This window comes from Clavelina lepadiformis, chromosome 7 (genome assembly GCF_947623445.1).
Source record: "Clavelina lepadiformis chromosome 7, kaClaLepa1.1, whole genome shotgun sequence".
Taxonomy (NCBI): Eukaryota; Metazoa; Chordata; class Ascidiacea; order Aplousobranchia; family Clavelinidae; genus Clavelina; species Clavelina lepadiformis.
Window position 1 is genome coordinate 13,103,738 of NC_135246.1, and position 23,007 is coordinate 13,126,744.

The 23,007-nt window shown below is 37.5% G+C and overlaps 1 protein-coding gene across 1 annotated transcript; it reads left to right on the forward strand.

Annotated features, from left to right (window-relative positions):
• Positions 1 to 15: 15 nt before the first annotated feature.
• On the forward strand, positions 16 to 21,078 carry LOC143464699 (protein bicaudal C homolog 1-A-like). Its single transcript, XM_076962630.1, has 24 exons — positions 16 to 753; positions 3,671 to 3,717; positions 4,043 to 4,112; positions 11,360 to 11,503; positions 11,666 to 11,760; positions 12,354 to 12,407; positions 12,484 to 12,672; positions 12,906 to 12,950; positions 13,158 to 13,262; positions 13,691 to 13,786; positions 14,353 to 14,496; positions 15,317 to 15,521; positions 15,842 to 16,002; positions 16,107 to 16,385; positions 16,470 to 16,643; positions 16,875 to 16,983; positions 17,129 to 17,227; positions 17,322 to 17,499; positions 17,659 to 17,755; positions 17,877 to 18,068; positions 18,240 to 18,441; positions 18,688 to 18,956; positions 19,268 to 19,367; positions 19,551 to 21,078. The coding sequence occupies exons 1-24, from the start codon at positions 114 to 116 to the stop codon at positions 19,778 to 19,780; spliced, it is 3,924 nt and encodes a 1,307-aa protein (XP_076818745.1). The 5' UTR covers positions 16 to 113; the 3' UTR covers positions 19,781 to 21,078.
• Positions 21,079 to 23,007: the final 1,929 nt, after the last annotated feature.

Consider the following 23,007-nt stretch of genomic DNA (forward strand, 5'->3'; position numbering starts at 1 on the left):
TGCCGCTAGCGTCTACCAAAGGAAAGCAAAGTTGACAAAACGAAAAAGGCATCTCGTCCTTGACAGCTTGAGTGGCTTTTTTAAAGGGTAGGCCCGCAGACACAGCCTTTGAAATGGCGGTGAATTCGTGCAAATTATTCGACGAAACAGCTTCGTGGCGAAGTAAGGATGATGTCATTAACATGACGAAAGCTGCAACTCCTGCAGGCGATATCTTCAATAATAATCATCGGCTCGACGACAATTGTAATAATAACAACAATAGAAAAAACGCGGCAGTCGTTGTAAATAGGCCTGAAACAGCAGATGATCATGCATGCTTGAACGATGTGATGCTACAGCAGGGGAAGCAGCCAGAACCACCGCACAAAGACGCAAACCAACTCGAAGCTGAACATTTAAACGAAAGTGAATTAATCAATAATCAATCCAGTATATTAACTGTTAATAAAGACGGAGACAGCATGAAGTTGGACTGTAATTATGACGAGAAAAAAATTAATGGTTTGCTTGAAACCATATCAGTAAAGGAGCAGACAATGGTAAACAATACTGATGTACAAAAATCAGAAGAACCCAGTTTGCCTGATACACAAGAAACTTTAAAAGAACAACTACTACCACCAAGTGGTGAATCAATACGAGAAGATGATGAACAAGCAATTGTACCTGATGACGAGATTGATCAACATCCTGATTGGATTGAAGAAAGATTTCGTGTCGATCGTAAAAAACTTGAGCAAATGTTACAAGGTATGTGGTGATACGAAAATTTTGTGTTCAACTAATCAGCTATACAGGCCCATGTATTTGCATTATATACATTAAATACTTTGTCATCATAAATTGACTTACTCATTGCTTTGATTTTATTGAATTTTGTGATTACCATTATTAGGATATTTTATATATGATGTGTGGTTTCAGTAGGAAATTAAAAGTCTTATGCATGGGATAACATACTTATCTATGACTAAATGTGCATCAGACACCAGACTAGTGTGTATCTGCAAGCAATAAAGACAAGTACCAATGGCCTAATAGTCTAGATTGCATGCTTTCCTGGCCAAGAATATATTAATTTTTGCTTTTATTTCAAAAAACTAGTTGATCAGGAAACTAATTTGCTGAAATTTACAACCTTTGTTCTCCATAAATGTCAAGTGCACACTACTTTCTTCTCGTAATCGTATGCAGTTACGCATGTTCCATATATGTTTTTTATGTATGGCTTGTAAGTATATTAAGAAACTTTATTTGTAAGATACGTTTAATAATTGAGTCCCTAATTTTAGATTTGGTTGTTTACTATGATTTCTTTCAGCCAAATTCAGTTCTATTGTTGTTGCATCTAATTGGTTAGTACATATGATATATCAGATTGGAAAATTTGGCTAATTCCAACTGGATTTTTAAGTTATATCCGCACACTACTTTTTTATGTATATGCTTTTGGTCTTTAGCACATGAAGGACTTTTCCCAATCAAGGGCGAACTTTCCGAACCAGATGGTACAAATATTTATTATTGAATTAATTATGTTTAAACTGTTAAAAAGGCCAAATTATTTTTTATCATGTATTGATTTAAAGGTCTCATGATTTTTGCAAAATACAAAACAGAAAAATTCTTCATTAAAACAATCATGTTTCTAAAGCTACCCAAACAAATTCCATTGGTAACTTATTGCAGAAATGTGAAACATCAGTTTAGTATAAAATATATATATATACAAGTAGTAAAATAACATTAAATTCTAATACCAACAGTTTTTTTTCAGCAACTGTTTTAGTAGAGATTCCTATTTATGAACAATGCTTAGTTAGCTCTAGTATGTAGCTTGCTGCTTCCGTTTGAAATATCTATTTTTCAAAGTTACTAATATCTAGCTTTACTTGTGTCAACTTCCCTAGTGTATTGTATATAAAACAAATAAAGCCCTTGCTAAGCGTTTCTAGTTTCCACAGGGATGATTTTCCTTTTAACAAATGCACAAAGTTTTAATTTTTTTGAACATTTGTATCTTGTAATCCCTGTAACATTTCAAAAACTTTACTTTTCTGTTTTTTTTTTAATTCAAAATTATACAGCTTGTCTTTTTGTAAAGAGGAAAACATTTTCTAGCTGCACCCTATTCAAGAATTAATCTCTTGAAACCTAACATTGTTTAAAAAAGAAATTCTCTTTACTCGGCATTAGTATAGATTTCACGTAGGATCTGCTTAATGTGTTCAGAACAAATGAATTACGATTAAATCCGTGCTTGTTTCTTTGTGCCAAGGATGGGAAAACTTTGAAACCAATTGTGGTTGGCAATGCTATATTGAAGATCGGATGACTAGCAATTGTGTGGCTTGGTTTGTCTGGCTTTCGTTTGTGCGCCATGTAAATTCAAACAATCTGGCAGTTATACGCACTTCAAACAAAATTAATTTTACACCATGTACACACATAACATAATCATAACAGCAATATAGTCATTAATCAATGCGGTTTCAAATGATAAGATCATCAATTCTACTTGTTCTGTGAAGACACACCCAAAGATTGCTCGTTAATTAACACGTGCTTTAATTAATCTTATAATGTCATGACTAACAACATGCATTTATGACAAGCTTTTCGAAAAACAAATGGTTTAAAAAAGACACTGCGTGGGTACAAGTGTGTGGCACTTCATTGTCGCTTTGCATTGACCTTTGGGAGAGGTTTTCCACCTTGAAAGCCAGGGCCGTCTATTACAATTATTGCTGCTAGTTACTTGCGAGCCTGTGCATTTCTTTGGTGCTATTTGCCCACGATCATTTGCGTTCGTCTTTCGCCAGCACCACTTTAACCATTTTTAACATTAAGGTATTTTTAATTTTGGAAATTCTCACAATTGCTTATACCACTCGCCGCCCCTTTTTACCACGAAATATTTTGCACTTGTCCAATGTTGGTCACTGGGGCGTGACAATGAACTAAAGCGTACTGACGCTGCCGTCTAAGGCATGATCTATTATTAAATTTTAAAGCAGAACCATCACGATCCCAGTTACTCAGAAAATTGTGCTATGAGGTGATCAGCATTTCTTGCATAAGGTGAAATATTGTAAACTACAGCTGCATTTCACGTGAAATAATCGAGTTGAGTGTTCCTTATTAGTATTATTGTAACGTATGGTTCATTGACGTCATGTAAAATTTTCGTTTAGTTGAATTTTTGCGTGCCTTGTAAAAACACAACATTGTCTGCCAACATGCTACCCGCTACCGTGTATACTTCTTGGCAAGTGGTTCTCAAAAATTGGGAAATTAAGGAGAAAAACGTGTTGCCTAAAAGATTTGAAAAGGTTCAGATATTTCCATATGTATGCATTTGCTTTTGATCAGTGCTACGACTACATTCATGAGCGATCGTAACATTCGTCAAACATCGCGTTTCTTCTTGAAATTTGAACGTTATATGGATACGGCCAGGTTCATATTCCTAGACGTATATTAGCTTTTGCTAACGAAAACATACTTGCAAAGCCTTTGAAACTTGATGTTAAGCTTATTAATCCATTCAGCTTTTATTTTAAGCACAAGAACACAAGTTGTGTGCACAATATTGCGACAAGTATACTTGCATTACTTTCTTAGCAAAAAAAATGGATTAAAACTTATCGTGCGTTATCTTTTTCAGCTGCTGCCAATGGGAAGGGTCAAACAGGCGACGACTTCTTCGGAAAGGTGAGTCGACACAGTGGTAAAATCTTACATCGGGTAGCACCATATACTTTTGATCTTGACAAAACTCTTTTCGTCTTGCGTGAATGACAAATGAATTGCGGCATTTTGACGTCGGAAATAAATTGTAATGTTAGACGTAATTGTCCGTCGGTTTGCTTGTTGTTTTCAAATCGCCTAGTGTAGTCGTAAACCAGCTTTGGATTTCATTTGGGACGTTTCAGTTTGGATTGAGTTATGCGTAAACTTTTTCCAGAATGAGACGTATGCATTTTGCTGGAATTTTTTTTCGAGTTTTAATTCACATCTTTTCTATCTTGTTTTGCAGGTGATGAACGAAACCAACACGGAAATTACCTGGCCTTCAAAGATAAAAATCGGCGCCAAGTCAAAAAAAGGTAAAATAGAAGACAAACAAAATTACCCTGACCTAACAGAAAAAAGTGTCACAAACCTTGTGATTACCAGACGCCCGAAGCCTGCTTTTAGACTTCACGAGAATTTGCCAAACTTTTGCCTCTAGGTAGATAGCAGGCGCACGAATTGCCTGATTTTGGACTTTATTATGACTGGCTGGTATTGCTATGGGCATGGTATATATATGAGTGACTTTGCACGTAATCTTCGAGACAACGCGGTTATGAAACTCAGTTGAAATCTCCATCAAAAACTGGTTTCTGTTCTGCATAAGTTCGCTTGTTGGTCAACGTTGCTGATTTTAATTGGTTAGTTTAGCAATTAAAATATGTTAACCCCTAGCTATGTCTCAAAACTAAAGCAAACAAGTGAAAGGTAGAAACATGTTTTACCCGCAAAATTCTGCAAGTCCTGCACGATTTGGCTTTGTTTCAATTAATGACGTCATGACAGTGCTATGCTTTGTCTCGCCATTGTTTTGTTGACTCTTGACCAGAAAAATTTTGAAAGGTCACAGAATCTGCAGACGATGTTTACGTTTTGCATTTTGAGTAAAAGCGCATTTGTAAATAGTCGTAAAAGCCGTTAATTAGCAAAAGTAAATGGTGTAGACTCCAGACCCTGAAGCTTGCGGAAATATCGTTCATTGAGCTTCAGAAAGTGTGGCAGATTTTCGCAGAAAAAACTTAAGTGGGCGCTTAAATTTTTCGCTGTTTGTCGCCGAACAATACCATCCTTATAAGACGCAGCGAAGGCAGTTTATGTAAACATTGCTTGCGTCTGTGTTTGGCACGAATACTCAGCTTGCGGGTCGACTTAGCGACTGCGTGGGCACATTAACGGCAACGCCGTACGAAAACACTGCGTTTGCATTTGGTGATTCAACACATTGCTTTCCAATTAACGCTATGCGTTGTACACTAAATTTCTCACTAAGCGTCGGAGATTTGTATAAGCCCATGCCGCTAAATTGGTAAATTTTCTGTGTTTTGTTTTGTTAAACTCTTAATCAAACATTTGGTAAGTTATGTCCACTCTAACCACATTTACGTTCTTTCAGAAATTGGTTAAGCGGATTGATGATTATGGTTATGCTTAGAAAGTCAATTAAAAAAATCCTTTTACAAAAGATTTTATGTTCTCCAAAACATTGATGACAGATGGTTGATTGCGTCACAATATGATTGTCTTACGTGCGAACCGTATCAGCCCACTGTTTGTCGTGAAACAGATAGCAGACGTACATTGTCACTTTCTCAATCACCGACACTTTTCAGTAGCCCGTGCTTTGCGATAAGATCACCTTAAATAACTGCAAAAACAACTCATTCGTGCTGGATATATTCAATATTTGGCATCTATTAAAACCGTTACTCGACGTATATACAGGGCTGGGCTTACTTGACGTTTTCCTACTACTGTACTTATTCACGCCCCATAAATCAATCACACGTCTATGAATTGTTGTTTAGTGTTCTCATGCCGTCGTTTACTTGAACTTAATGATTTAAACGTGACTGGTATATTTGTTCAAATGATAAAGGTTAAACCCCGTATTGATCACGATTAATAAAAATTTGGCCAATTCGAAAGCGGTTTATTGTGACATTATAATACGGAATATTTGATTAGTTTTGTTAGGAAACAATGGATTTCGCCCCGTTTGATCTGAAGGTGTCAAGCCAAAACTCTTTTGTAATTTTAGACCCTCGCAATATGTTTCATTTGGTTTAGGCTAATGTAATTTGATATCGCTTTGTATGGGTACTTTGTCACCCAACCTGTTTGAAACATAGTTTTAGTTCTGGTGTAATTGTTCCACGAATCAATCGTTGAAAGTTTGTTGTTGTTATGTATCTGTCGTTTCAAAAATATTTATCGCCCGTATCGCACCACCATATGTTTTTGCAGGCCTTCGTTGGAAATGTCCTTCAAAGAATAGCGTTCCGTTTCGCTTTTTTTACGAACTTCATAACTTTTGTAACGTAGCAAAAAAGTTAAAGAGAAACGTATAGAAGTTTCTTTTAATTTTAAGTGAAACCCATTTCTCAAATACCGTCGTTTTGCGTATATAAAGGCCTATCCCATATTTAAATCCAATTATTTTTGCCGAACTCTTGCAAAAAACTCTTCCTATGTTTGCCGTATAACGACAAGAACGCACCGTGCGAATATTATGCAATCTTTGCAAATAACTCAATAGTTTAACCATTTTTTTCACAAAACTTCTTTTGCCTGCGTATCACGGGTAAACACGTTAAGCCAGGGGTTCCCAACCTTTTTATGTTCTCGTACCACTTAGCCACCACGGATTGTCAACACGTACCACTATTTTCAAAACAACTAATTTGATCCAATATTCGCACAGCAGCATTGTATTAATAACAATGACAGCAGGGAGAAAGATCGACAAAAGTAGCTTACTGAGTGCAGAGAATTTAGTACGGAAAGAAATAAAAGTGTTGTTCGCATATTTTAGCAACTCAAAATTAAATTGTTATACTACTATACTGTATATCGCATGCAACGGAGAGCTGCTCGCGTATCACCTGAAAAGCTCCCGCGTACCACCGGTTGAGAACCCCTGCGTTAAGCTATACTTAACACCAAAGATTTAGATTGTTTTGTAAACGTTTTGCTATATGGCCGAGCAAGATTCCCCACTACATGTAAGTTAAACACGATGAACGCCATTAGAAACCTTTTGTTTTCAAATCTCAACCTAAATGGTTTTGTTAGTAACGGGATCCGATACATCCGGTAATGTACCTTTCTAAGCCGAAACTTATAAGCCGTCCATTCACCCACTAAATATAATCGAAACTCAAGGCAACAAGTACAGGCCATATTATTGCGGAACGAGTTAAAAAAACTGAAAACTGCAATATTTCCGTTTTTAACTATTTCTAAGCGTTTGGATCATAAATTTTGAGTATAATATTTTAATAAGGTAAAATAATATTTGGCTGCAATTATTGCTACGTCTAGAACGCACACTTATGTTGGGCGCATACTTTAGGGAAGGGATTAAGATGTCAGGGAAAAAGTTATAGCGCTTACTTGTGCTGGTACACCAAATAAGTTATTTGTCTGGCTTAAATCCGGACGTGCTTAAAGTTTAAGCTATAGATATCAATCATCGTTTGGCGTAGAAAGCTCGAACATTACAATATTTGATGATAATTACGCACTTTGCCAAAATTAGGCACAAGTTTGTTCTATTAATATATTTTAAGCCCGGTTCAAAGTGACAGGCATAACTTTTCGGATTTTTTCGAACTCTCTTCTCCCGTTCAAGACAACAGGTCAACCATGTTGTTTGCAATATCACGGCATTAATTTCACTTCATGAGCCGAATAATGTCACTATTAAAGCCACTTAAAATTCCTCAAGGCTGCTGTTACGTTACTTCATAAATAATTTTGCTGAGACAAATTCTCAGCAATTTTTCGAGCCTCAAGGAGTCGAGCCCATTGTTTCGCATGAAAATGCATCCTGTGTTGAATCCACTTTGAAATGGCGGTGCGTTGTCGAAACTTCACATGTTTTTAAACATCGTCAAAAGCAATATTACTTGTCCCGTTATTTTATATTATTATTTAATTAACGAAGAGTAGAGTAAATTTAACTTTATGAATACGTACGGTTAAGTTGTAAAACATGGATTCGTGGTGTTTCGAATTATTGAGCGAAACATATTTCAAATTTTGTTCAAATAATTAAGAAGGATTGAAAAGAATCCTTTAGTTGTAGTGTTTTTTTTTTTGATAATCTTGGACCATCGTGATGTTTGCTGTTCTATCATCTAAGATTTGAAGCAACTCATTTGCCGACATTATAAGACACATTGGATCTTAGTATTTTCTCCTATCTTTAAGGCCTCGAAACGTTACTAGATTACCTAAACGAACACAATACATTCGTGACCTCTCTTATCAAACTTTCAATCAAGAGACCTGTGTCCCCGAGCTATATAATTTAGAAGGCAAGTCATGTCTGAAGCGTTTTAATCGTTTCGAGATCTCATTTCCTTTTGTTTCGATTTGGACCGGTTGTTATGAAATAATGCTGGCTAACTACTGCTTTAGCATTTGAGCTAAATTGCCGAAATTGAATATTCCGTGCGTCGTTTTGTGACGTAATAACTATAGTACTTATAGGTCGCCATTACTTCACAGGTTAACGACACTCTAACCTAACAAAACATATTAAATGCCAAATGGGTCAAACCGAAATACGAACCGTAAGTGACTAATATATGCAGATATAAACTGCCCTATATTTTTGTGTTTTATCATACAAGCGTCTCTTATCATGTTATGATATAGCTGGAGCGGAATTACCAGCTATTATGGTCCCAAAAACTTATACTTTGAAGCTTTCTATAGTTGTAACACGAGCCCCGACCATTTCATGTTAGTCATTAAGCCGACCCGCTATTACCCGAGTAACCAACAGGAACGTCTGCAAATATTCGCAATATAAAATTATACCTTCCGAGAAGTCTATGATTTACTTTAAGCGAATTAATAATTCCTTAACTTGGTACGAAGAAAATTTTAGCGTATTTTCTCACCTTCCTAGTAGGCCATCTCTTAGTCGCAGCGACCTCGTCATAGTTTTGTTGCGGTTGAAATTGTACCCAACAAGAGGCGAATTCAGGGAGTTTACTGCAGGTACGTTTGTACCCTTTCTCATCGCCGGAATACCCATTTCTGGAAAGCGCCAGGTCATGACATCCTATTAACAGATGTCATGGACAACTTGAAGTTTCATAACCCATGAAAGAAGCCACTTATCAATAACATTGGTTTTATTTGACGAAGCGTGTTCCGGCCAATGCATCGTTTCGTTTTTAAGTTTACCCCGTTACCAAGCAACCCGGGTTCTACCATAATCTATTGTTATTTGAAGTAGTTTAAACATACTGCGATCCAGTCTAGCAGAATTGTGCCTTCCGTAACTGTTGGTGATGGAATCAAGTAACTTCGACGAGGTTCACCTGTGTTTGACGTCACAAAACCCATTGTTATGTAGTTAATCGTATCGCGACATTATTTGTGGATGTTATGTATTTCGTCGCGTTTCTGACGTACTTGGCAAATGGAAACAAATGCGGAAAGCCCCAAAAAAGTGTGCTTTTGGACACTTCGGAACCCGCGACTCTGTGCTTATGCACACAAAAGGACTCCAATCCAACCCGAGTGGAGTGGTTTAACGGGGTCGTGGCGTTTTCTCCTGACTTTTGAAATCTTCTAAATCATCATTCAGTTAAACGCAATGCAGTTGTTTATTGACGCAGTGTTTTCATTAGCGTATGATGTGCTGAATCAAAGCAATGGAAAGTGCCCTACCTCACGTACCGTATGCAATGACGTCATGTATATAGATTGGCAACTAACGAACAAGGTCTCGGGTACCTGACCGTTTTTGTGATAATATTTTGGGTGTATCCGCTCAAAATGCCGTTTTCTTATTATTCCAATTTGTCCCGGGGATAGCATATCGCTTTATGGTTATTATCGGTCTAAGTTACTATTTTGTTCAGGTAGCCCTGGTATGATCATGAGATGAAGACTGGCCACTTAACATATCTTCGCTTTTGTGTTTGCATTTCGCAATGAATCATATTCGTTGCTCCTCGCGCAGATTATAGATGTAAGATGTCGATATTAACCGACACGTCGTGGCAACGTCAAATAACGGAGAGGTCTATTTCGACATGTCAGGTTTAAAACCAGTAACGTTACAAATGGGTTTAATTGGATATTACCGAAAACCATTGATTCCGGTTTGAAATGATTAATTTTCGCAAACTATTGCGCATCGTTGGCAAGCAGCAGCTTGTTCATAGGCATACGAGAATAAGTCGATTTAATTTGAAGAGGTTTAACGACCTTAAAAGTGTCCCGAAATATGTGACCCCATAACGTCATAACACTTCCAGCTACAGTCACCCGACGCCTTTAGCTCTCTAAACTTGTCACGGATAAGCTTAAAGTCGCTTTTATCATTGAAAAATTCCCGTCGATCTAAACAAAATTTACAATAGCAGTGAAGTTTAACTTGTTTGTTCTTGGAAAAAATTCGCACTACCTTTCGATTTCACCTCGCCAATGTTCACGTTTTGGTCGTGTTTGTCTAAACACGGATCCATTATGGGGTCACAATGGTCCTATAGATGACTGTTTACGGTAGAATTGCATTGAATTAACTCGATCAACGCTGGATAAGGCGTTGGGGCGAGTATCGCTGCACGGTAGCTTGTTGTTGGTGTGTAATAATTTCCATTGTGCCACTTGAATACGTTTACATAAGTATACTTGAACGAAACGCGCAACCAATGACCGTGGCGTATGTATGCAGAATATCGCAATCTAACTTGCCACTTGAATACATTGAAGGAGGCGTTGTGTGGAAATAACGTCGTTTCATTTCCAATGTACAACACAAGCCGACTTTATGGGATAGTAATTGCTTTTTCAACTTATGCAACAGGTTTATCTTACTGACGTTTATCCGGGTCGTTTATTGTATCCCATGTCCGTAAAACTCCGCTAAATTCCTTTGTAAACATTAAACGCTTGACTTGTCTAAACTGAGAAAAACCATTCGTGATCAACGCTTATTTGCGATAAAATCAACCGCCAACAGCATGGACGTATGCTGTGCTGATTTAGCTTGCTTGCTTAAAGTAAATATAAAACATAGTTAAACACCCGACAATTTGTGGACACTTCCCACTATCATACTATAACCAGTGGCTATGTTTGGACATTTTCATTACGCAGATTAGCGTAAAATGGTCCGTTCCAACCCTCAAGGTTGTATTTGAACAGTATCATAACTTTGATAAGGTTGTTTTCTACATTACCGGTGACAGATGGACTTAGCGTATAGACTTTTATTTATAGACTACCTTTGTTTTTTTTCGGATGTTGAAGTGCTTTCCCTTATCAACGTCTCACGTACAATAATACCAATATCCCGGTCGATTATGAAATCCCTGCCAATCTTTTTAAATATAGTTGGCAATGATAACACAAATCTCAAACAAAAAATCGCCAAAGAAATTAAAGCTATATCCTGATTGACTTTGTACCTGTACGCCATGATGACCATCTGTTATGAAATTTATGTATATTTGCTTGATTATGTTTGATTTTCAATATGTTACAGTTATCCTTTTTGTCAAAATTATTACAAAGTGGTGGCATATGTTTTCAGATCCACACATCAAAGTACGCGGAAAACAAGAAGATGTCGTTAGAGCCAAGTTACTGGTCATGCAAGTTCTAGACACAAAGTGCACAAGGGTTACATTGAAGATGGATGTGTCACACACAGAACACTCACATGTCATAGGAAAAGGTGATCTGCCTGGATTCATAAAAATCAATCCTAACTCCATACTTGTTTTTTCGTTTACAGAAATCTATTCATTCAATCACACATTCTTCCATAACGACCATAGTGAATTATCTCATTCTGGACTTAATCTTATCATCTCTGTTTCATCTTTATTTGCTGCAGGTGGAAACAATATCAAGCGTGTGATGGAAGAGACAGGATGTCACATTCATTTTCCCGATTCGAACAGGAACAGCAATGCTGAGAAAAGCAACCAGGTAAGCCCAGCTTAATCTGGTAATGACTCAGCGTTTTGGTGACACATCTGCTATTGCAAAAACACTGGTTTGGTTTTCTGTGATTTCTCGTTGTTTTCTTATTTGTATAGTTTGTTGTTGATTAACATCATTAATTGAGAAAACAATTATCAGTTGAACCTCATTAAGCTCGGTAACCGTAGTGGTTGACGCATAGACTTATTTTTGGCAAAAGCTGACCTTGCTTGACAAGTCACTGACATGATTGCAAATATTAACTGAAAACATGTTGATAGTTCATTGAAATTCCATGAACAGCTTCTATGTCCTCGATTTATCACTGTATGATTCTCTCTCCTAGAAAATCATTAAATGCTCTTATTCCGGTCGAAATATTTAATTGACAAATACTAAACATATAAACATATGCCGGCTTATGTATACGAGTACTCTTACTAATCACAAGGTTGACAATAAATTTGTTTTGGTGGTACACCAATAGCCAAAACTAAGCTACCAGTAATGATTTAGATTTGAAACTAAACTAAGCTTGTTTTCAAGGTATTTTAAATAATTTCTTAAATATATTCCTTCTTATATTTTTCTGATTTTAGGTTTCAATAGCTGGCCAACCCGCTGGTGTAGACATGGCTAGGGGGAAGATAAGGGTAAGTTACAGGTGCTATGCACACAACAACTTTTTAAAATGGCTGCATCAACTAAGAGTGTTCCTTCTTTACACAGGAGCTACTTCCAATTGTTGTGTCGTTCGACCTTTCTATGTCGGGTTCAATTCCTGATCCCAATTCTGCTCCGATTCAACAGATCGTTCAGTTGTATAGCATCAGCGTCCAGTTCAAACAGAGAATGAATCGTTATTGCACAACCACTTGCACTGTGCGAGGATCGAATGATAACATGGCTGGCCTAGTGGTGAGTTACCCCTTCCTGTTAACATTTTTTGTTTAATTTGTTTTGTATATCCAAAAGAATTTAAACCCCAGAATTTGTATATAAACAAATAAGTCTGTTGTTATGAAAGGCGGTTGGGTATAAATTAAAAATTTTAACGTCGATGTAATTGTTATGAAGAAGTTCTGTAATTTAAGCAGTTTTATGTAAGTTTAAATGCATATTGTAATGAAATTTGATTTTAATTATCACAGGAAGGAACGCTAAAACTTATGCAGCATCTAACCGGTGGAGCAGTGGTAAATAGTGCTAAATTTTTCTTGGCTTTTATAAGTATTTTACTGAAATAACACATTACTTCATAATTCCGAATTGTCTTGTCACTTGGTGGGCCAAGTATATAAAATTGTGCACAAGTAATCACAAATAGCAGGAGGAAATTTAGGTTTGAAATTCTCATTGACATCAAATAAGCATGAAATAAACATCTTTAAAACGTTTTTCAGGTTCACGTCACTTCACAGATGGAAGTTGCCCCACAACAACATTCATATATGATGGGCAGAAATGGCTGTAATATCAAGCATATTATGCAGAGAACTGATGCTCAGGTTGGGATTGCTGTTTAATTTCCATTTTTCTACATACACACATGGTATCTTTTTCAAACCCTTTATTTTGTCTGGTTTTGGAAACTAAGATATTTTTTAGTATTCTCAGTTTCAACTTTTTTGATTAAAAGTCTTGTAAAACGAATTCACTTTTGTTTTTTTGTGTTTTTATTTTTAATTAAGATCATCATGAGTATAATTGGATGCCTTACATCAAGTTTTTGATAAAATGTCAAATCACGTCAGTTGTATTTTTGTGAACAGAAATCGTAGATAAGATCATTATGCCTTTAGGCTTAGTTGAGCTTCATGTGTGTGATATGGGAAGAAAATTGCATTTGCTCATATAGTATCGCTAATCAATCATTGCCCCAGAAGAAAACGAATGATTGCAATCATTCACATTATGCATGCAAAATGTGTTTTAGATTACTTTTCCTGATCCAAATTACGTTCCAAAGAAAAGCACAATTCTAATAACAGGCAATGTACAATCAGTGGTGATGGCTCGACAACGTTTAATGGTAAGAGGTTTGACTGGCTCCACTTTACTTTAAATATACTTGGATGATTTAAATACAAATGGCAGTGCTGCTAGATTTGATGGTGATATAGGTCTTTGCCTACACCTATGTCATCAGGATTATGATATCATGTACATTTGAAGGTTTTTCGACCTGATCACTTTTTTCCTGTGCACTTGCGAATGGTATTATATAACTTACACTGCTTTCGTTCGTATAGGGCTAATGACAAAGAACAAAGCTTAAAATAAATATATAAATTATTCATGCCATTCTGCAAATGAACATGTGGTATACATACATGTGATCATAAATCTCAGCTGTTGGGATTTTTCTCCCTCTTGCTTTTATTACATCTTTTAATCATGTATACTTAACAAAATAGATCTTTCACTTTCAAGTTACACTTGTTTATATCTAAATGTATTCAGTAAAGGGATGCTGTGTTGACTGTATATTGCACTGCCATAGATGTATATTTAATTGGCTTTATAGACGCACTACCTCTGTCATACAAAAAGCAGCGTGATGCAATTAAAGTAAATAATTTTTATGAATATTTTCAGGGTTGCCTTCCGCTTGTACTCATGTTTGATATGAAGCAAGATGACAGCATCAGTGCAACTGAGGAAGCGAGCAAAAATAACCAGCTTATGGAGTCACTTGATGTGTTTATCAGCATTAAACTGAAGCCAAAGCAGCCTAGCAAGGTACGCTTTGCATTTATATCCAGAAAAATAATTACCCAATCATTCACAATTTTCTAAGATTATTTTTAAAAACACACAATTATGGCTTTTGTAGCTTGGATTGTTTTCGCTTCTAAGCAATGTGTTGTTGTAAAATTCGTGCCAGCCTTTGATCATGATTTTCATGAGAAAGTATTTTGCGGTTGCACAGTTCTTTTTAAAGGCCAGGCGTTTTGAATCATTTTGTTGGAAACCAACCTTATATTTGACTGGTACATTGTTATTTATCCTAAATTTATAGACATTCCCTGAAAATTGATAATTTGTAAATGAAATGAAATATCTTACCCTGCTGTTATATCTGTTCAGCCTGATAATTCTCTTTTGAATTTAAAGGCGTTTGCCCCACTATCTTTTGTTCATTTGTCACCTAAGCCTTTAAGTACAGTCTACTTCTAATGGCCCTGACACAATTGAATATAGATAACAGGCAGACCCTATTGACAGGTATCTGATTGTTACCTAACTGATGCTTAGAAATCTATATATTGTTACACCAAAAATGTGTGAATAAAGTGGTGTGATTTACTAAAATGGCTTCTTGCTTAAGCTGTGCATATTTTTCCACTTATATCTTTGGAATTTGTTGTTTCGGTTGACGCTTGTTCGAAATGTGCAATGTTTGTTTTCATATAAGTTTACAGGAAAACATTCGGCTTACTTTTAACATGCTTGTGCAAAATTTATCTTGTTTACTTTGAGTCATACTGCTACACATACGTTCACTATAGGAGATTTCATTTCATGTATCCATTGAATTATGACCTGTCTCTTTTTTCAGTCGGTGATCGTAAAAAGTGTTGAAAGAAACATCTACAATATGTTTGAAGCTAGACGGCAGCTGCTTAAACTGGATTTGAATGGTTTAAAAACGCCCCCGCCATCTACGTCACCCCCACCGGTCAGCATTTCGTCAAAAAACAACATTCAAGGCACCCCCATGATCCACCTTACCCCTTCCACCCATCTCAAGCCCCATTATATAGGTTTGCCATGTTTATGCTCTATTATTTTGTCACATACCGTGCTAAGTATTTTGTATTCGTAGTTGTCCCAATCTTCAAGGCAGTCCACATTAAAATGCTGGGGAACATGAAAATTGTAGAGGTGTTTGTAACATGTTTTGATTAAGAGAGCACATGTATGTAACTTAACAATCTTAACAGCTCTTTATAAAAAAGCCTAAGTAAAACCTGATTATCTAGCATACAACGCATTTTGTCCTGGAGAATCGTGTTTAGTAGTAAAGGTTTATGGCTTTGGTTTGTTTGCTTTTTGCCGTTGACTAATGTTTGACTTTTTTCAGGAATCATTCAACCTAACAATGTGGCTCTTGTCAATGGTCAGATGACCACTTTGTCACGTCCCACATCTGCCACACCAACTGGTGCCTCTATTCTGAGACCAAACTGGGCAGCTAGTCCATTGCCAAGTCCATCACAGAGCCCTTTTCCAATGTCACAACAGGTGATTAAAAATCGGTTTTGCAGCTTTGGTATGGTTGTCGTTCAATAGGCACTGCTTTAAAAAAATTATTATTGCCCTAATGGATGAAGTTTTTTTCCTTTCAGGGAGCGGTTGCAGCAATCCAAGCACAGCAGCAACAAAACATGTTGCTACAAGCTCAGTTAAGTGCCCAACAACAACAGCATATGGCTGCGGCAAGTCGATCGAGTAGCATGGCTGGTTCTCCACCGTCGCAGCGACCCAACGACATCGATGTTCCAACAAACGCACTTCAACTCACTCAACAGTTTATCCAAGAAAACAACGAATCCCAAAACGAAAGACTGCAACAAAAACCATCGCTGCAAGATGCCAAAAGATTATCGAATGTTGCCAGAATTGAGGCAAGTTGGGGGTCTCAGGAGAATTGGGTGACTTCAGCAAAGCTTGAAAATGAATCATCAACATCAAAATTTTTCATCAATCAGGGTATCCCAGGAAATTTACGCGGTTTACAACGGCAGGTGCTGGAAGTGCAGAAGAAGATTGAAGGAAGGATCTCAGCAAGCAATTCCTTCAACAAAGGAAACTCGGGAAAATCTATTGTCCATTCTCATAGCTTCAGTGATTCAAATCTTCAATGCGATGAATTTCCACCCATCGTAAGTTGACAACTTTGGTGCTTAATTTTCACACCACTTTATTTGCTATGGAAGTAGTTAGAGCAGAACCCTTTATTGCAAACTATTCCACCCTAACTCATAGTGTATGGATCATGTTTGAGAAGTTTTCTAGCACTTCTAAGTGGTTCATATGATGACCACTTTGATTTCTGTCTAATAACTCTCTGCTCCAGTACAAACAGTTGAAACATATTTTAACTTCAACTCTAGCACCATCAAGCTCGTCATTCATTAGCGGATTGTTTGGAGAACTGCAGCACTGAAAATATCAACGCTGTTGCAAAAAGCTTTCTACAGGTCGGCTCACCTACTCATAAAGGTGATACTGATGCAAATGATCCCAGTGTAATAAGGAATTTAAGGCACATTAAAGTTTTATTGTGGCATTCTTAACTACGTTTATTTTGATGAAAAACTTATTGCTGTGTGTTATGGTTGTTTTAATAAATAGAAATCTTTTCAAGGAATTCCTGTCAAAACTCCTCCCGGAAGCGACAGCGCGAGTCCATTGTCCGAGCGATTGAACGATTTCCAGGCAATGTCCCCAGAGAGTAACAATTCAGGTATCACCGGTTTTAAAGACTGTATACCACCACCATTTAATGCAGTGCACCTTACATGACTGAGATGTTCTATAAGATGTGATTTTAATCGCAGTTGATCTGAACAAACAAGTAAGCAAAATGCATCCCAGTCCACATTCTTCAGCGTCGTCAGCTGATCTAAAACCTCTTTTCCGTAACTTGCGTAACTCGCCAACCAGAGGAAAGTATTTACACCCAGATCGGCTGAATGAACAACCACCCATCCCTATGACCGACAGTCAGTATATGAGGTAAAAAAAGAGTTAGGTGGACAATGCTTAATCGCATATAGTTCTCTGCTACTGTATAGTTGTTTTATAAAATTCTTTAATTTATTTCTTCTGGATGGGGAGAAAAACTCTTTTTGGTTGTAAAACCTAAAACGATTTGTGATACAATTAATCTCGTAGGGAAAGCCATGACAACGAAAGATCTCAATTCGGAAAAGAATCTCCGGCACCTCCACCCGGCTTCAACAACTTCCCAAAATCGACACATTCTCCATTGGTATAAATATCTTTATCTACCGTATATATGAAGAAGAATATCTTTGCCGTTGCTGTTTCAAGTAGTTCGTCGTCTCCAAAAATCACGCCATACCTAATTGTGCAATGTTATTTTATTTTAGGCCGGCAGCGATTATGAGACCATGCGGCAAAAAGCATATGAAGCGATGCAGAGTATCCCGGTTGCGTCTGAGGTTCGAACACCTACCGTGGTGTGGGCAGGAAAGGGTTTCTCGAAATCAATGCCCAGTCAGGAATGGAAACGTCTTGGTTTCGATGAAAAATTCAAACAAAACCTAGACACCACATTCGAGGCAAATATATTTTCAGTTTAAATCTAAAAATGACGGCAAGCGTTTTACGTCAATCACTCAATCAACAATCCATCAATTAACCAGAGATGATTACATCATTTTAGACGCCAAAAGTGTGTTAATCTATGGGTTCCTTCGCTTGTTATTTTACTATTTGCTACAATATTCTAGATGAGAGATGACGGTTCACTTCACGAAGAAGCAACTTCACCTGAGCCAAATCCGCTTACAATGAGTCAGCATTTAGGCAACTCAAGCAACAGAGGAGTGGCGCAGGGAAAGCTGTTGTCGTGGCGAGAGAAAAATCTTCACAATCTCTCGCAGTCTAAAGATCTGAGAAATTCTCTTCCTAAACGGCGACAACATTCTACATGTAAGTGGTATTCCCACTGTGGATTGTTAAGGGATCTTTCTCTTTTGTTGGTCAGTCAGTAAAACTTCCAACACACTCCGTGCATTGCGCTTTCACTTTTAAGTTTTAAGCTTGAAGTTCTATTTTACCTTCGGGCAATGTTTTTAGCTTATTTGAATAAGTTGCTAATTGATAACACATCACTGCACATAACCACTTTGTTGTGTCGTGAGAATCTTTCTAAACATCCGTTATCATTTCATCCAGTCGATCCTCTCATGGATGAGTTCGTGAAGCCCACTTTACCTCCTCCTCCTCATCCTAACGATGATAACAATCCAGTCGCGTCCTACCCGTCCTCGGATCCTTCCCTTCGAGTCCAACCTCCTTCACACATCTCGAATCAACCGTTGGAAGCCGCTCTATCCTTGCTCACCAACAACCACCTCGGAGGACATTCCAACTGCGTCGAACTTCACGACCTCCTCAGTCATCTGAACCTGGAGAAATACAGCGAGGTCTTCTCAAAACAGGAGGTCAGTTAATTCTCGTACCGCAGCTCTTTCCGTACTCACATCCCTGGACGTACGATGATTTGTTAGGGGTGATTTGTTGTTTATGAAACATTTTGTTTTATTGATCTTCTAAGCTTATGGTGCTTTGTGGCACATAATGCCTTGCATGCTTCATGCACATAGTTCATAACATAATGTCCAAAACATAAGCTAATGTACACTAAGTTAATACTGGCCGTGACAAACTATGCTTACGTTACACTTCTACAAATGTGTGGGTTGACTAACCGGAAATTTGGTGGTGAGGGTTTTAGGTTGTTATTTTCACTCAGGTTGATCTCCAAACTTTTCTGACCCTCACCGAGTCCGATCTGACCGAGTTGGGAATTAAGGTTTTCGGGCCAAAAAGAAAGATTCTGCTCGCCATTGAAGGTAAGGTCGTCTGTAACGTGCACCAAGCTCGTGCGTTTTACACCGAGGTTACACCCATCTTGTGCGATGTGTCATTTCAATAATCTGTAAGAAAGTATTTCACTGCAACTTAAAGAAATAACAGACAGTACTAACATATTTTGAATGTGGTTTCAGCAGTGTTTTGTTGTTTTTTTTCAACAGAACTGAAGAAAAATCGAAATCTACTTTACGGAAATGCTCTAAGCGCCGCTCCTGGTGGACCCACTTCCATCCGAGCCCCTCAACCTTCTGCAGAAAACCTGGGTGACTTTCTAAATGGTCCAAGGCCCCAGTCACCCACGTTACGGGGTAGACGGAATCCCTCGCAGCTTTCGTCCAGTAGACTTTTGCACAACCCCAGGGGTATCGTAAGCCAGAGCGGACGGTGGTGATTGCACAAAATAAAGGGTAAATATGGGGCTCATCTGAAGCACATCGGTAAAAACTTTTGTTGATCACGCGGCAGCTTTTCATAATCTCTATTTTTGACAATCTCAATTGTGGCACATTTATGACGTTTGTAAGATTTTGTACGTGGAAAATCTGTACGTTTGTTATTTTCGTACACACCAAGGTTCGTCCGTTGAAATTGTTGCTATTTGTAGCGCGTATACCTGTCGTTGTATTGCTCTTTTTGTTTTGGAAAGATAGTTGCGATATTCAATCCCAGCATATTGTCATCATATATACATGACAAAAATTCTATCAGACGCGATTTTGAATCTTGTTACGCTTCGTTCCGTTTTTCTCACGCTTCTCATCATATGGCGTCCACTCTTTTGTAATGTCAGACGGACCTTTTTTTCGTGTCGCATTTTGATCTTTTCATTCTCTCGTTCTCGCACTTACGTTTTTCAACTGTTTTCTAAACAAGCAATGTGTGCTTGACCATTTTGCAAAGGCTCAAAACCTTCCTGTTATTTTTCAACTATAACAAAATTGTTTTCGACATCCAGCGAACTTTATCCAGTATCTCTGTTTTATGCCACTGACCTTAAACTTTGCCTTGATCGTTCAACGGTATCTACTGCCACCTTATACCATTCTACCCCGCACTGGCCTGTATATACGCTTTCTGTAATTTCACTAAATTTGTGCGAAACGGTTGTTATTTTTACTGAGCTATACAAGCTTTGAATTATTTTTGACGTTTTTAACTTTGTACGTTACGGTGCTGGCGATACGTTTTCTGCAATTTTTATAACTCGTATTATAGTAAAAACCTTTCGCTTTTTGCATATGGACGTGGCATCGGTGCTTTTCTAAACAACTTAAAAACAGTTTGTTTACTTTTGTTCTACGCTAACATGTTAATTGTATGCTCTGTATTTGTGCATCTCATGAAAAACATATTTTGGCGAAAATGGTTGTCTCTGTGTCTTAATTTATCTTGCAACTTTAAGGTGCTTTGCGCGTATTTTTGTAACTTTTAAACGCTACTTGTCACGTTGAAAACGGTACCACAGTATGTAGGCGCGGAAAGTTATCAGTTTTCATCAACGATGGCTCGTTTTTCTTAAACTTCTACACATAATTAATCGATGGCCTTTTTGATATTCTGTAGCTTGTAGAGATCTTAAGGTCTAACCACCTTAATGAGCCTTTGCTGTCGTATTTCAAGTGTTGTGGCATTTTTAAAAGTTCGTTGCACATCGTTCTTATTTATTAAAAATGAATTTGTTGCATCAAATCTTACCATATTGTCAAGTTCTACATTTACATGTAGGCTTACAGTGCATGTAGAGTAATGCTGAATCACTGATTTTCTCAACCCAACATTTTCCAAGAAGTGTCCCTAATATAGCATTGTTCTTTTAGCATTCAAAATACATGGCAGATATAGGCTTAACAGAAACTGATTGAGCAGTCATCATGCAGTCCAACGAGTTTAGACAAGTTTTCAATCACGCTCTCCATTACGACCCATAGCAGCCAGTTTGGGAGATATTCGGAAATGACATTCAGAGTCTTTACAAAGCAGTTGACCAGTCTATGTTATTTCTGGACTTCCACTTAACACATTGAAATAAACCAAAATTACAGATCGCTTGCGCAGTTCGTGCTTGATTCGGCAGCAAACCTTATTTTGACTTCTTTTAACATGGCTGAGATGTTTGGAGAATTGGCCGCAAACCTGTTCTCTTGAGGGGTGACCTCAATGAAGTACTACGAACAGCTCTAACATCTGGTTGAAACTTGTAGCTGTCATCGGGTTTAAACTCCAGTGTAAATGTCCAGGATAGGGCACCACCAGGCATTAAAACAAACTTTGTCTTTGCGGTGGTAGGATTCCCGAAAACGTTTCGCTTCAAGACGTCCTGGGGCTGTCCCATAGGGCGTAGCTTCACTGAAACAAATGAGGCACTCGCCTCCGCAATGTTTCTGGAATTTTGGCACAAAGCAATTTAGAGCTAAACTACATTTAACAATAAGCGTAGTCTCAGTAAAAACGTTTTCCTGGCTACGACCTTGGTGTCCAAACATCCGTCAAAACAGATAGAGCATAGGCCTACACGAATCTGTGTGATGTTTGCTACCAGCAAAAAGATAGAGGAGGATATTTACAACGCGCTACACACCATGTAAAGAGGTTACTGCTTTGGAACAATTTTGTTTTTTCAAACATTGTGTAACGTTAGTATGACAATCTCTACTTTTAGACATCTTTTCTCATTTAATTACATAGCCTACATTAACTTAACTACCAAGCACCGTACCACTAGGTGGTTCTATCGAGCAATTTAAGCAAGAACAAATGCCAGAGCTGTTGTGCACAGACCTCGATCCCTGGTCAAAGACTGCTAATGTCGATTTTTTAAGAAAAGCAAAGATATGTAAGCATTATAACGTTTGTTAACTTTCCCGTATACCAAAATTACAGTCAATGGTTTTATGACTATACCAGACACCAGCACAAAAAATTCATGTTTAAAATTTTAAACAAAACAGCCAACATGTGCAACTAACGATGTTATAAATTTCTTTTAACCTAATTCAACAAGAAATGTATGTACTGTATTTGTAAGGAATGTGCAAAAATATTGCGCTTCACCAATTATCCCCGGAAATATGTTGTAGATTTGACTTTTATTGCGCATGGTATTTCGACACCGGTAAATAATTTCATATATTAATTGACAAAAATAAAAAGATTGGAAAAAATCATTTCCCTTGACGATTGCTGAAAATTTTCCTACTAAATACAGTTCTTACATGCAGAACTGGCCTTTTTACAAGCTGTTTTCTTTTGCTGTACAAGCAAGTTCAGAGTTGACATTTCCATAGAATGTTTTCCAGTCCTTCACTCAGCAGGTGGCGGCCCTAAGTTCAAGCGCGAGCATTGATATATGACACCACTTCGACCAATTGTTGGGGATTGAGAACCAAGCTAACACAAAACATTGGATTGAGACAATTGTGATAACCTTAGTAAATTAGCCCGAAAAACTTTGTGGATGAAAATTTAACAAAAATGAAATGTAATATAGTTTTCAAAAAGTTGGTTGTGAAGAATGAAATCTGTGACCAAATCATTTCCACCTTTCTTTCTATAGCTACAAACTACAGTTTCGAAACAGCTTCGGTGTGTTGTTTACATAAACTAACAATTTAATTAACT